The sequence below is a fragment of the Cibotium barometz genome, chromosome 30, assembly GCF_041138505.1.
Source record: "Cibotium barometz isolate CiBa-2024 chromosome 30, ASM4113850v1, whole genome shotgun sequence".
Classification (NCBI taxonomy): domain Eukaryota; kingdom Viridiplantae; phylum Streptophyta; class Polypodiopsida; order Cyatheales; family Cibotiaceae; genus Cibotium; species Cibotium barometz.
The window spans coordinates 47,433,268-47,448,697 of NC_141075.1; the positions used below are offsets into that span (position 1 = coordinate 47,433,268).

A 15,430-nucleotide genomic window follows, 5' to 3' on the forward strand; every position below is an offset into this window, starting at 1 on the left:
AGTATCACGCTGTTTTAATAGCCCTCACCCACAAAGTTAGAAAACCAATCTTTATGGTGTGTCATATGGGAGGATGCACCAGAATCTAGAAAACACTCACCATCATGCATTGTGCCTTCGGTTGTCATGAGAAGAAACTCATCGTTTGGTTCTCTTTGTCTCACAAAGTTCGAAGTTTGCCTTCCACAATGAGGGAAGCTTCTTTCTCTTCCCTTTCCTCTACTTCCTTGTTGAGATGATTGCTTTATGTAATCTCTCTCAAAATGACCATCTTTTCCACAATAATAACACAGGCCTTTTCTTTGGTTTGTAATTTGGTTGGATGGCTTGAAATTTCCTCTTTCTCTAGCGCTGTAATTTTGATTAAATCTTTGTTGTGGTGATTGATCAAATAAAGAATTCTCACCTTGACTTTGAATTTGACGATGAGAAGCAAACCTAAATTTTCCTCTTCCACGGCAATGTCCTCCTCTTCCACTTTGAGAGCCGATCCCCACATTGTATGCCTCTTCACTCCCCTTGAAACCTTTTACATTCTTGCCTTTCCGGGACATCTCCTCTTGAAGCTAGATTCCTGACAGCTCTTCAAAGGAAGGAGTGTTCTCTCGAACCATTAAGGCTGTCCACAAGCTTTGATAGCTAGGAGGAAGCGCCTTGAACACTATGCTCACCATATCCACATCATCCACTTGGTCACCAATCCCACGCAACTCATCACACCTCTTTGAGGCTTGTCAAGAAAGATGCCACTGTCTCGTGCTCTTTCATCTCCAAATTGTGAAGGTTTTGCTTCAAGTAAAGCAACCTTGTTGTATTTGTTGCTTCCATAGTTGTCATGTACGATACCGTACAGGAAAATACGGTACGATAGAATTATTTTTCTTATCGTACGATAAAATACGGTGTTTTAAAAAAATACTTATAAACTTAGGGATTTTCAAGTCCAGATATGGAGTATTTTAGTAAGGAGGGAAGCATCATAGTATAGAGGAAGCTCAAACAGCCATAGATAAGCAAAAAAAAGACCATTACCTACCAAAAAATTTATTTTTTTTTGGGAAAAAAAATTATTTTTTCGAAAAAATCGTATGAATCCATATGAGTACGTACGGTATCGTACCGTACGGTATTCCGTACGATAAGGTGTCGTACGTCGTACGGAAACCACCTTGGTTGCTTCATACATGCTACGGAGGGTATTCCATGTCTCCATTGGGGAATTGCCATCCAACTTGCTACTATCCGGCAAGACCAAGGCAAGCATCTTCTCACCCGTCTTCACACAATTGAAACAATGGAGCAAGGTAGAGGCAAAGTAGTTGAGGAGGGCCATGGGTGTTTCTTGCCACACTTGACACCAATATGGGCAAAAAACATAAAGATCCATGTATCTATTGATCCCACCTTGCTCTTGTGGGGTTCTCTTTTCCTTGTTTCCCATCTCCCAAGCGCCCGGATTGTGCTCTGTCAAGCTTGTAACTAGGGGAGATGACTCTTGTCGTCACCCTAGCTATGCCGACTTCTCACGCCAGAGGGTTGGAGCGAAAACCCCTTATTAAAAGGTCTTTATGTTCATAAATTGTCTAAAAACATGTTTGTTCTGTAAATTGCAGGTCCACATTTAATTTAAAAATGGCCGTCGGTCACTTTATAAGTAAACGAGTTCTCATTTCATTAAAGTTTGGCAGCTCTGGATTTTTAAGTGCATGGACCTGTTTCTTCTTATTATTATTATTATTATTATTATTATTATTTTTAAGTGCCTGCTGGCTGCCCACGTACCCTACCGACGTAGCCATGGTCACTCTTCTCCATCAGCACCCGCCATCGCCATTACTATTAGAAGCCATCGGCTTGAACGTTACCATCTGTGCGCTGCCATCTCTGCAACCGACAAGCCTTCATGCCTTTGCTCTTGCTCTTGCTCAGTAGCCGACTCCATCATCTTGTCTTCTCCAATCTTCTCTACAAGTGTTTCTTCATGAAACCTCCATCAAACCTATACGTGAAGGCCATTTTCTCCATCATCAACCACCAAAGACATGAGAAGGTGGCCCTCCATCCTCTTGGCTGGCTCTTAAGACTTCTCAGTACATAATGTTTGAGTCTAGCATTATAACCAACCACACAACCATCAAACTTTATACACATGATAAGAAGCTACAAAGATGTGAGCATGGAAGCACTCCCACGATGTGGATAGAGGTGGTGGTGTCATCTCAGAGTGATGCCATTAACTGCTCTCAACATGATCGACAAACGTTGTTGTAAGTGAAGGAATCTTGTTCTATTGTTGCGTCAAGAGTCATAAAAATTCTTCGCGAGACGACTTCAAATTCTCCTCTCCAACAAGGGACTCACTAGCTTTGTAAGCTGGATGCAACCTTGGGATCTCATCTAACTAATGCTCCATCTAACATGTACATTGCATATTCGTGGCTATTGCTATTCAAATGGAAGTGTGGGTGGTGCAGTTGGGGTTTCTTGATTTTTTTTCCTTTACAATTGGATTTCACACCAAATCGATCTTTGCTTTAAGAATTTAATAAAGAAATTCAACCTAATACATCAATCAAGAAATAGATTGAATGAACATGGAAAGCAGTATTGATTTCATCAGATTTATCGAATACAATGTTTGCATGAATGAATTGAGGTTAATTGTACGTACCTCTTCAATGCAATTAACCTCCGCCACCACCCCGCCATACGTCACCGGGGCCTTCTTGGTAGTTCACCAACTGGGAAGCTGCCTCGCATGCCTCCTCACCCGCCCCTAGCCTGCCTCGCATGCCTCCTCACCCGCCCCTCGTCAGGATGCTCCCATTTGCTACCAGCGCACGCTTGCTCACCTTGCTTCCCCTAGGCTCACCTCAACCTTTCTTGCTTAAACTTCCTACCATGCTTGCCTCCTCGCCCCGTCGACTCCGTTCCCCTCAACCGCTAGCTTTGATCGCCTCCCCTACCCTCACCCGTGTGCCCAACCTCGTGTGCCCAACCTCATTTCCTCAGCGGTGTGCTCAGCTTCCCAGCCCTCCCCTCCCATCGCTTGCTCGCTTCGCTTCCCTTCATCCGCGCACTCGTGTCCCCTCCACTCACCTGCTCAAAAGCACTGAGGAGGAAGCATGCTAATGAAAAGCAAAGTTTCTATTTTTGGGAAGCATGGAGAAAAGCCACATGCCAAACAACACCAAATCAAGCAAAATCTTGCGAGATTCTTGGCCAAAAATAGATATAAAATATTGCCTTTTTAACCTTAAAAAACCAAGAAATATCCCCAATTGTTCACACAACCTTACAACACCTTCGCAAAATGTAATTGCTGAGAAATTAATAAATGCACCCCAAAAAATGTTTGGGGTGCATATAGAGGTTAATTGTACGTACCTCTTCATGGTTGAAAATAAACCATAATGTCTTCACACTTACTAATGTCCTAAAGTCACTTATTAAAAAGTCCATACATTACATTAAAACTTGCACAAAAACCTATCTAATGTAAATGTTCCACACATCCGATATATCATTGTGATGCTCTTGATGAGCACTATCCAATGAAACACACACTGATCTACAAATCAAAAAATATGTGATCATTATTTCCTTCACTCACAAATGTTAAAAACTAAAAACAGTGGAAAACAAAATCCTGATGATACTGATCTAGCTGCTATAGCTGATAGCAATCATGTAGAGATTGTCGCAAAACAATTGATGTAAACATTGATACTTGTGAATCGGGGTCGACTGGAAAACTAGTCGATTAGGAGCAATCCGAATTTTCCAGAGAGCCCAAAATCGCGTCCAGTGGAAAAATGGAGCCATATGTGCAATTCTCTGTTCAAATTTGTCAAATATCGAAAAAATGCTGAGAGAAACATGCACCTGGAAATCTGGCATTCAAGCATCTTGATAAATGATGCAAGAAATGATGTGTGTCAAGGTAGTGCCACAGAAAGTGATGAATGGTCTCATTGAAGCAAGAACATCTTGGACAATGAGCAGAAGCAATCTTTCTTTTTGCCAAAATGCTACCAATAGGAATACTTTTGCAATGCATCGCCAAAAGAAGACTCTCTATTTGAGAGGTAACTTGCTTTTCCATAGCCTCTGCAAAGTTTTTTTCCACCATATTGTGGTTTTATTCATATTCGATAGTATATTTCCATGCTCCAAAAATCAAGGTGGTGGTATAATCAATCGGTAGATCCTTGTTGCTGTGATATGTGAAAAAGGCTGAGCCAAGCTATGCAGCGCCTCGCTGAAATTTACACATGGACCATTTGCCTGTCATCAAACAATGGTGATTTTGCCAATAATTGCTGTTTATATGTGGGGTCTCTATGCACCACTTCAAAATATTCTCGTGCAAAGCATAATACACCCCATCTACATTTTTCAACCACTGAGCAATATCAATGGCTGAAGGCAGTTTTCCAGGAAAAAACATAGTCTCAGAAAACTTCTTAACCTTGGGTAAGATTGTCTATACGGATATTTTGTATTTTAATGTGGGTTTAGGCTTGTCCCGCGTGGCCTGGCTCTCGTGGAAATCATGATGCAGAACATCCTATAAATACTGCGCATCAGGGTTTTCATGATGAAGCAGTCGAGGGGCTGATTCTTTTAGCTGTTTAAGGTCTTCTCCGTTGCGAGTCACACATGCTCGAGAATAGACGTTTTCATGAAATATTAGCTGATTAGAATGCATGGTATTGAACAGATCAAAACAGGCTGAAAAGAAAGAATACCGGAAGCCCTGGTAACATATCCCAGGTAATGCACTTCTAATAGTCCAAATGCGCTCTTCTTCTCATTGATGTGGATCTCATTGTCCTACAAAAATCGAAAGAACTTTTCGACATCCCGCTAATGTTCCTATAGAGTGGTAGAAAACATAAGTATGTCATCCAAAAGATGGAGGATTGGATCCCAGATACGCTCATGGTCTGTGTCTTGAGTAGTTTCCAATCTTTATGAACTGAGAAAACCATTGTATCTCGAAATGATGCTGGTGTCATCCATTCTAGAGGTATGGTGTGATCAATCTACAGTATGCCTCTAGCTCCCGTGGAAGTGGTCTATCTGTCTCTTACTCTTCTCATGTCTTTGAAAGAAATGCACTGAGGAGGCTGGTCCTATCCCTCACGTGGACCACTGTAAATAATCCACAGCACCCAAAAGACGTCCAAAGTCATCCAATATGAGGGCATTCCACATGCTCAGCTGTCTGTCTCTCTTAGCTTGTCTGGCATATGGCTCGAAGATCCTCTCATGCTACTCCAAGCTTTGAAAGTCGCGGTCATCAGAGGGGATGTCAGTAGCCTGCTGTAGGGTCCCAAGAATACCCACCTCCCACTACACAATCAATCGTTGCCTCCTGAAGTTATGCACTAGAGAATCTGATGGACAAAAAATTCTTCCAAGGCTGGGCGCATGGAAACAGTCCTCTCACCATGAATTTACAAAGTAGGACCTTACATTGAGATGGGAAGTTTGAGATCAGGAATGCATGCACTTGCATACTCACAAATACTCACATCTGCATGCATGAGTGGAGTGTATGTCATTGCATGCACATTAATAGTTCTTTTTAATATTTCATGCGTGGTGGGTCGGTGCATTTTAAGTTGATCGATGAGCAATCTTGAAGGGTTTTGCTTACACATCACACAGGAATGCATGTACTCACAATAAAAAATATTAATCTTCTTTTATCCACAAAATAAATACTTTCCTTTTGCCGTGCTTTTGTATAGCTTTGTTTATACTTAATAGAAGTCTTCTTTCTCACAAATTAAATATTTTTATCATCAAGAGTTCAACATCTTTTGAAAACAATAGAATATACTCATTGAAATCTCATTATTTATCATTCCACATGTTTTGTAGCAACCAACCAATGGTGTTGCATACTTGAGACAACAATCAATTGTGTATGTTCCACAAAGGGGATTTCTAGGGAATGACACTTTCTCATACAAGGTCCGTGATGCTTACATAAACCCTGCATTTCCTGATTATGAACACACAGATATTGCCGTTGTCACAATTTCTGTAGTGAAGCACCCCCCTCAAATCATCTCAACACCAAAATCTCTCGAAGTATGTGAAGAAGGATCTTTACTAGTAAAAAGGTATGATATTTGACTGTTTAGGAATAAGTACTTCTTTCAAACTTAAAGAGAAGAAAAATTAAACACACAGCATGGAAAAAAGGGCATCTGAAAATATTTTTATGCTTACTCATGGTGACAATCAACAACTACACTGGCATATCATCGCTAGATTGACTTGGCGATAAGGCTACTTAGTTTACTGCTTGTGCTAGGCTTGACTGTGGAAAGTAGTTATGTCAAAAGAACTTGGTCAACAAGGCAAATGGAATTTGGAAAAAGATCGAAAAGTAGTTTTCGTAAGAGGCTTTAGACAAACATTCCCAATTACCCTCTGATTTCCATGGCCTCCGTTAACTCTTAAAATCAATTGGCTTCTCTTTTGGTGAGGTCTTGGAGAAGTCATCAAAACGTGGTGCTCTCCAATGCAACAATAGTAGTTATCCCCTAGCTCATATTCAAATTTTGGCTGTTAGACTCAAGGAAGGCTTACAGCTGGAAGAACAAAGGAGGTATGGGGTTCACTTTGATAGAATCCCCCCCTCCCCCTCCCTTCCCTTCTCTCTTCTTTCAACCCTCCGTTTACGTGTCTTTGCATGTCTGCTTGTTGTACGGGACCCCAAATGGGAAGAATCCTCTATCCTCTTTTGGCCCATTCAACATGCTCAATCTCTGGCCAGGAAAGGCTATTGTAGACTGGTTGTCTGCTTAAAACCTGCCCCAAATTTGCCCAAACTTTGTTCCTTCTTCCTCTATGGTCCACCATGCTACAATCACTTGCAGCCTTTTCATTTTCATAGGCTAGTGCCTAAGGGTCTTGGAAAACCTTCATCGGTGTTGTTAACCATAACCACTCCGATTAAGATGGTTTTGTTTGCCCATCTTTTGTAAGGCACTCTTACGTTTCTGTAGTAGAAACTTATCTTTTGTAAGATGGTGCTTGAATACATGAAGTGGCCCTACTCTATGCTTAATGACAAACAGGGCTTCGTGTATATACTTGCTTAAGGCTATGTTTGGACTATTTTTGAGTTATAGCTGGGTATGCCTCTCACACACGGGAAAACGATAAAAGTTATGGGTAATGACTTATATAAAGCCATAGGACACTACATGTCGTACAAAGTATGGCCGGCAAGTCTGAACAGTAGCATTTGTATATAAGGTAATTTTGACATTGAAGTAGACGCAATCAGTTGTTGATAGAGAGGTTTGAGTGAAAAGTGACTGGAGAGGGCGAAAAGACTGGCGAAGGGTGTAAAGAGACAATCTCCCTGTTTTGCTGTGCCATTGGTCACGCAACTCAAGCTTCTTCTCTGTGCACGTGAGCTCGGATTCTGCTTCGTGAAGGCGCTGCCGAAGAGTGGAGACTTAAGTTTGGAGACCTTGAATTGTGTCCTTGGCTTGTCAAGTGCGATCCCTTTGGCGGGTATCATGGGCTAGATCGAATAGTCGATGAGGTAGGTGGACTAAACGTGAAGATCAGCGGAGAGATTATCCAAACCTCGGACTGCGTGGTGAGCTCGACGAGGATGAGGCAAGGGAAGCCGCTTTGGAGTATCAGGAAACCGCAAAGCTCTCCACGGAAATATCTGAAGCACTGTATGAAAAGGGAGAGTCGAGAAGCTCAATGCGTTCTCTTCTATCATCTCTATTAATGCTGAAGAGGACCCAAAGTAGGTATAGGAAGGGAGGGCTCCGCGAAGCCATGGCGGAAGGCAGCGGCATGAAGTGTGGTGACCACCATAGTTGTAGGAGGAATAGTTGGGAGGAGAGATCCGGATGACGATCTGCTTCCCGTGTGTAGTGGTGGGGAAGTGGTGAGGTTACTGTGACCAGAGGCGAGGTAGAGAAGGGGGTGAAACTTGTTGTTGGCTAGGATAGGGACGAGGTAGAGAGGGTGGACACTGCGACAAAAGCGAGGATGGTAGGTAGCCAGATGATGCCGTGCTAGCAGAGACTTGGGGTGGAAATGGGAGTGGACTGGAGTAGAAGGGGGGCGGAGGAGGTGGCAAGGGTGGCAGAGGGGGTGGTGCGGTGGTGGGGCAGGATGAGGCTGGGGAATCTTGTTGCACCCGAGGTCAGATGTGGGATGCCAGGGGAGAAGAATGGTGATGTTAGTGGGGTGGTGGCATCAAGGGAAGTGTAGTGCGGGGCTGTTGCAAGAGGTAAGTGAGAAAACGAATAGAAGGCCAAGATTATGATACAATGTCCAGCTTGTTGAGCTGAGCCCGAAATCCGCGGCAACAACGAATCCGATGGATTCATAGAGGAGCCAGTGCAAAAGCAGTGGCAAAAACAATGAAAAGCCTCAGTGTAGTGGGTGAAAACGAAGGGTAGAGGTGATGTGTGAATTTCCCGGAGGAGAAAATAATAATGAAATAGGCTGGGGAGGAAAGAGGTGGGAGTCAACAGGGCAATGGTGGCAGCAGATTGCTTGATGGGGGGAAATGCCGGTGATGAGGGTATCAGAATGACGATGGGTAACATAACGTTGTGGACCAATGATGCGAGCGATAAAAGTCAGAATGTCAGAAAGGGAGGCATCCATCATGGGCAAAGCTGGGATGGATGCGAGACCTATCAAGCCCAAGGTGGCTAGTTTGGCTTGACTGAACAAAGTGAGGAACTGGGGAAGTTGGAATGGAGATGGGTCCAAGAAATCGATGGTGAAGGGATTGGTGTGGGAGGTGGATGTGTGTGACAAATGAAAATGGTGTACGGAAACAAGTTTCGATGCGGATGGGATCCGTACAGGGTGGAGACGAGACGGTGGGCAAGGAGGTGGGGCTGCAGGGGGAATAGCAGTGTCATCCGCAGAGGGCATATACTGAGGATCGGCACTGTTGAAGGAGGTTGAGATAACTCAGAAGAAGCAGTCGGAGATTTACCTGTTGAGAAATGAAAATGGTGCATGGAAACAAGTTTCGATGCGGATGAGATCCATACAGGGTGGGTGGGCAAGGAGGGGTGGGGCTGCAGGGGGAATAGCAGTCTCATCAGCAGAGGGCACTGTCGAAGGAGGTTAAGGAGGTTGAAGAAGATTCAGATGACTCAGAGGAAGCAGTCGGAGATTTACCTGTTGAGATTGTACCTGCGGAGCTATCGTTGCAGCGCTAGCAGATGTGGAAGGCAAGGGTTGCACCACTGAGCCAACCACCGGGAGTCATGGCTGCTCAAGAGGGCACTTGGGCAGACATGGTCAACCATGATAGTTATGCATGATCCTGAGGTCCTAGAAACGTGGCGATGGAGTGCTTGTATGGAACTGGAGTAGTGGGGAGGCCGCTAGTCATGAGAGACGTGTGGTAGAGGAAACAATTAGGAAAAGGGGAGAGAAACAAAAGCAAGAGCGTGAGGTGTTGGCATGGAGACAGAAAAAGAAAGCAGCCTTAGAGGAGAAAAGAGGCGAGTATAAAGGCGGCGATGAAAATTGGGAAAAAAAATATTTTCCCCTGCATCACACAATTATATTTCCTTTGTTCTTGCACAGCTTTGGGCACCTCGCTATGCCTGCCTTCTATTGTAGTGTAAATAATCATCTTGTGGTTATTATAAAGAAAATATTGTGGTTATTATAATGCCTCCAAGTAATCATCTTGTGAGATAAGGGCTCGATCACATGGGTGCATTTCAATGTCCATTCGCACATGTGTAGTTACAGACTAGGGGGTGTTGCTTACAGGTCCATAGCCTCCTTGGTGTAGCATGTAGATCAAGCTACCCAATATGCGCCTATACATCGTGTGGTCCTCCAAAAAAGATCACCTGTATCTGTAGAAAGCTTAGTATTATGCTCCAATGACTCTGAAATAGGCTTCCAGTCAATTCGTAAAAAAATGAGGCTACATCAATTTCTATACTATAAATTATGAATCCAAGTAAACCTTTTGTGGTCGGAACGAATGGAGTATTATGCTATTGGAGCAACAAGTGCTATTTTAGGATAGTAGGCTAGTTACTTTTGAGAGTAAAAAGTTCATTAACCCACATATATTAAGTGGCTCCAATGCACGAAAAAGAGCTTTATATTGTGATTCATGCTTTGAAAAAGTGGAGACAGGGATGGAGGGGCCCGCCACGTAGGAGATGGAGAGGCGGCCGAGTAGAAGGGGGGGTGAGTAGGAGATGGAGGTTGGGGTAAGTGGGAGAAGGAAGGGGGGGCAGAGTAGGAGATGGAGGAAGGAGGTGATAGGAGGAGGGAGGTGAGTAGGAGAAGAAAGGAGGTGATAGGAGGAGGGAGGCGAGTACGAGAAGAAAGGGGGGGCCAAATAGGAGATAAGAGGGGGGAGGTGAGTAGGAGGAGGAAGGCGAGTAGGAGAAGGAAGGGGGGGCGGGTGGGGCGAGAAGGAGATCGAGGAGGGAGGCGAGTGTGAGAAAGAGGTGAGGCGAGTAGGAGGAGGACAGGGGGGCTGCGTAGGAGATGGGGGGAGGGAGGCGAGTAGGAGAAGAGGGGGGCCGAGTAGGAGATGGAGGAAGGAGGCGATAGGAGGGAGGTGAGTAGGAGAAGAAAGGGGGGGCCAAATAGGAGAAGAAGGGGGGGGGGTGGAGTGGGGCGAGAAGGAGATGGAGGAGGGAGGCGAGTGTGAGAAAGAGGTGAGGCGAGTAGGAGGAGATGGGGAGAGGGAGGAGAGGGGGGCTGTGTAGGAGATGGAGGAAGGAGGCGATAGGAGGAGGGAGGTGTACCATGAATATGCACAGTGAGGCGGGGACTCCGGTAGTTTGTAAGAGAAGGATTGGCACGGCTGGAGTGGGGCGAGAAGGAGATGGAGGAGGGAGGCGAGTGTGAGAAAGAGGGGAGGCGAGTAGGGGGGCGGGTGGGGCGAGAAGGAGATCGAGGAGGGAGGCGAGTGTGAGAAAGAGGCGAGTGTGAGAAAGAGGGGAGGCGAGTAGGGGGCGGGTGGGGCGAGAAGGAGATCGAGTAGGGGGGCGGGTGGGGCGAGAAGGAGATCGAGGAGGGAGGCGAGTGTGAGAAAGAGGTGAGGCGAGTAGGAGGAGGACAGGGGGGCTGCGTAGGAGATGGGGGGAGGGAGGCGAGTAGGAGAAGAGGGGGGCTGAGTAGGAGATGGAGGAAGGAGGCGATAGGAGGGAGGTGAGTAGGAGAAGAAAGGGGGGGCCAAATAGGAGAAGAAAGGGGGGGGGTGGAGTGGGGCGAGAAGGAGATGGAGGAGGGAGGCGAGTGTGAGAAAGAGGTGAGGCGAGTAGGAGGAGATGGGGAGAGGGAGGAGAGGGGGGCTGTAGAGGAGATGGAGGAAGGAGGCGATAGGAGGAGGGAGGTGTACCATGAATATGCAGAGTGAGGCGGGGACTCCGGTAGTTTGTAAGAGAAGGATTGGCACGGCTGATACCCATGCAACCTACAACACCAGAGGGAAGGGAAAACCCATCATACTGCCCACCACTAGAATTGGTGGGAGTACCATTGAGTTGCTCCAATGGTGTACTGAGGCATTGTAGGATGTTTGGGCTAATCCGGAGGAGGTCAAAGAGGATCTCTAACATGGTATGTCCCTTGAGTAAATCCTCCAAAGAGAAAGGTGTGAGCTCTAGTTTGGAATGTGGAAGGAAAGGGATAGGTGAGTCGTCCGACACCGTAGGTTGGTTGTGGAGGTCCTTGAAGGCTTGCAAGAAGGAATGATCTATGATTGTGTGGGGAATTGACACAGCTTTATCATCAGACTCATTTCCTTGTTGCTCTTGAGGCATCGCCTTCCTTTGTGATTTGATGACCACTGTGATGGATGGTGGATCCTCATGGGTAGGTGTGGGAGTTGTGAGACGGACACCCCAAGTGGACAGAGAGTGTCCTATGGGAGAAGGATGTCCTTGAGATGGAGGTTGTCCTACCGAGACTAAGTGGGTGGTTGGAGTTCGGAATTTGAAGTCGGAGGATGTGGATGCCCTTTGCTTGGGGCACTCTCGTGTATAATGATCCTTGGATTCCGAAAAAATGCAGGCAAGGCAAAGCACCTTCAAGAAGGGGACCAGCTTTGGTAATGACCATATTCCCCACATCTATTCCAAAGGACGGGACGGTTACGAGGTTGGGGAGGGCGACTAGGACGGTTCATTGGGGTGGTTGCCATGGTGGTTGGGGCAGGAGGATTTGGGATGAGTGGTGGAAGGTAGGTCACCTGGGGAGTTTGTGGGCAAGGAGGAGGTGTGGCAGCATGGAATGGTTGTGGAACGGCAACGGTAGCTGTAGCATAATGGGCAAGGTTGGGGAGTGCTGAGGTGGGATGAGGAGGAGGTTGTTGATGGAGTTGACGGAACTCCTTGAGATAGTAGTAGTCTTTATCTTCATGTCCTCCTTTTTCACAAAAGACGCAGTACTTCCTTTTTGGGCTTTCTTGGACGGTGTGTCCAAGTGACTGGCATATAGCACACCACAGCCCCTTCTTGGCTTCGTGCTGGGTCTTCAAGTCTTCAATCTCCCTTTTGATCTGGAGCAAGATGCTTTCCTTGCTAGGAGTTTTCTACCTCACTTTGAGTGCCTCCTGCTCCCGCTTCAGCTGAGCCATCGGGTCATCCGATTGTGTCACTGTTGGATGTGCAAAGCCGACATCACACTCAAACATGAGCCGTGCATTTTCAAGTTGGAAGGCTAGCTCCAGGAATTCTAACAATGTTGTTGGTGTGGGTTGACTCTCCCAAATATTCTGTTGGGTGGATCTGGGTAAGGCTTGTGTCACCCATTGTCGCACCATGAAGTCGCCAGGGTAAGTCGGTAAGCGGGCCACCAGCACTGTGGTCCATGTCATGAATTCCGACACTCTCTCCCGTGTGGTAGCAATTGGAGCTTCCCTAGCTCTTGGAGAATGCGGTCCTCATGGTTACCAAGACAGAAGGTCCGGAGGAATGTGTCCTTTAGAGTGGTCTAGTCTGTGAAGTGGTCGATTGGGGAACTGACTAAACCACTTGTCTGCAAAACCTTGGAGAGTGGACGCGAAGAGCACCAAGGCATCCTCCCTCTCAAGACATCGGCTCTTACAAATGGAGATGAACCATCGGATGTGGTCATCCACATCCTCAGTGGATGATCGTTTGAAGGTGGGAAGCTTGATGTTGACTCGGCCCAGCACCGTGGAAAGGGGCTCTGTGTTGCCAGGAGGGTTGGCTTGGCCTCTGGTGTTGCCAAGGGTGGGGTTACCAAGGTTAGCCGCCATAGGAAGGGGTGGAGGATGTTCCCTAGATGGCAAGTAGTTGAACCTCTTCCGACTGTAGCAACATATTGAAAGAGGACTTTTGGATGGGCTCACCGAACTGCCACGGGAGCGTGTATTGGGCATGCAGAGTGGGAGCAACACGGAAAGAGGAAACAACAAAAAGGACGCAACACAAATGACAAGGTGAGCTATCAAGACTCCTAGTTTTGAGTCCCATCGGGCACGCCAAATTTTAGTGTACCTATAGAAGGGCTGGCTGCCTGGCATACTACGTGGTGGCTCTTCTATGGACAGTATGTCCGGAGTCCTCGATGCTCACGGCGTGACACATAAGACACTACGCAGTGGAACCGTGCACACTCAGCAGAGGTCACAAACAATGAAGGAGGACGACACAACATAAGCTGATGATAGAACAAGGGTACAAAGTGGCATGAAGGCTACAAGATAAGATATCCTCCGAGGGGGATGAGGGCCAATATATGCCTAAGGACGAGATGGTGGCATCTCCTATCCTTGGTGGATGCCTTGGGTGGCAGCATAGCCTTTGGTGGAATCTCCTATCTCTAGAGATGCGGTGGAGTGACAGTCGGTGCCGTTAGAGCCTTCAACGCACCTCCTTGTGTCCGTTGTGGTGGTGAGTCTCCAATTTGATGATCCAATGATGGGACCTCCGTTGACTTATTGCCACATCACATTGCGGTGGATGGTTTGTTTAGTGGACGGTCCATTACGGTGGATGGTCCACCATGTGGGCACCCTTGGTGGCTACAATCTTTGATGATGTGGCCCTTCTTTTTGCAATAGTAGCAAGTCCTAGGAGCCTTGATCTTCTTGTCCTTAACTGGAGAGCAGAATAGGCATGCTTCACTACAACTGGTGTTGAAGAAGCTGAAGCTTTGGAACCCTCCATGCGGGTTTCCTCCAAAATGAGGGCAGAAGTCGCTGAGGCTAGAGTATGATTGGTTTGATTGACTATCACTGAGACACACTACTCATAACAAGGAGGCATGTTGGTTTGCAACACATAGATGGCCTCCTCTTCATCAATGGTAACACCACCCTTAGTTGATCAATCATACAACGAATGTCATTGACATGAGAAGCAACATTGACTTTGTCATCCTTTTCCATCCTGTATAAAGTTTCTTCCTTGAGAAAAACCTAGTAGCTGCATTGGTTTGCGCAAAGATGGACTTGAGCCTAAGCCATGCTTCATTCGAAGTCCTTGTTGAGCCCACAAATGATGAGAGATAATGCTTTGGAGTCTAAATTGGTCCACTTAGTGATGAGATCTGGATCTCTATTTGGCCTCTTCTCATTCCATTAACCACTCCCTCACATGCCTTTTTCTATGAGACACATTTGCATTTGATGCACCAAGTATGGTACTTGGAGCCATCAAATTTATATGTTTTATCAAACATCTTTCCCACCATAGTTGCCATGGTACTCAACCTGACACACACACACAATGTTGCTCTACTCAAGTATCCCTTCACCAAATAAGTAAAGATGTGTACACATAAACTTTGACCACTCCAGATAATGTGAATTGGCCTTGATCTTGAAACTGGTCTCTTGGAATCTTTAGCTAATGCAATTTAGGCTTTAGTTTTAGTGTGTAAATACCTTGGCATTTGGCTAACACACCACACCCTTTAATCCTTTTTCACTAAGAAATGCAAGATGAGAGATATGCTCTTTATAGTGCTAGAGCATATACAACATGAGTGCCATAAATTCACAAAGAATGCAATGAGCTTTTTCAAATCTCACAAAGAGATCAAGGTTTAATAGCCCTTATAACCACTAAGGTTTGGAAAAAGATTAAATGATTTAAACCACAAGAGTTATAAACCTTCGTTGCACCTTCACTTTTCCTAAAATGAAGGAGGAAAAACAGCAGGCGGTGGAGGAGCAATTTCTCCCGCAATTGTGCATGAAATTGCTCGAGTTTCGCCCTGAGCATTGCACCACCAATTAGTAAGATATCCGACTCATTACGACACAATTAAGGGCTTGATTAGGCCTTATTTGCTGGAAGCTCCTGTGGAGACCCGACTGCAAAGCTTGCTGGGTGTGTCGATTTGCATCGTTTTCTGGCACGTTTTTTTGGCTGGTCTTGAGTGCCTTGATCAGGGCTGC

At 45.9% G+C, this 15,430-nt stretch overlaps 1 protein-coding gene across 23 annotated transcripts in view; it reads left to right on the top strand.

Annotated features, from left to right (window-relative positions):
• Positions 1-15,430, top strand: part of LOC147621566 (protein GAMETE EXPRESSED 2-like) — a 210,058-nt gene that overhangs the window by 53,405 nt on the left and 141,223 nt on the right. For all 23 annotated transcript variants that reach the window (XR_015269849.1, XR_015269848.1, XR_015269850.1 and 20 more), the window contains one exon: positions 5,893-6,137. Coding sequence is in view for 20 of the 23 variants with exons in the window: in XM_086824342.1 (XP_086680468.1) it covers positions 5,893-6,137 (245 nt within the window). In the remaining 3 variants the exon portion in view is untranslated. The remainder of the gene's footprint in view (positions 1-5,892; positions 6,138-15,430) is intronic.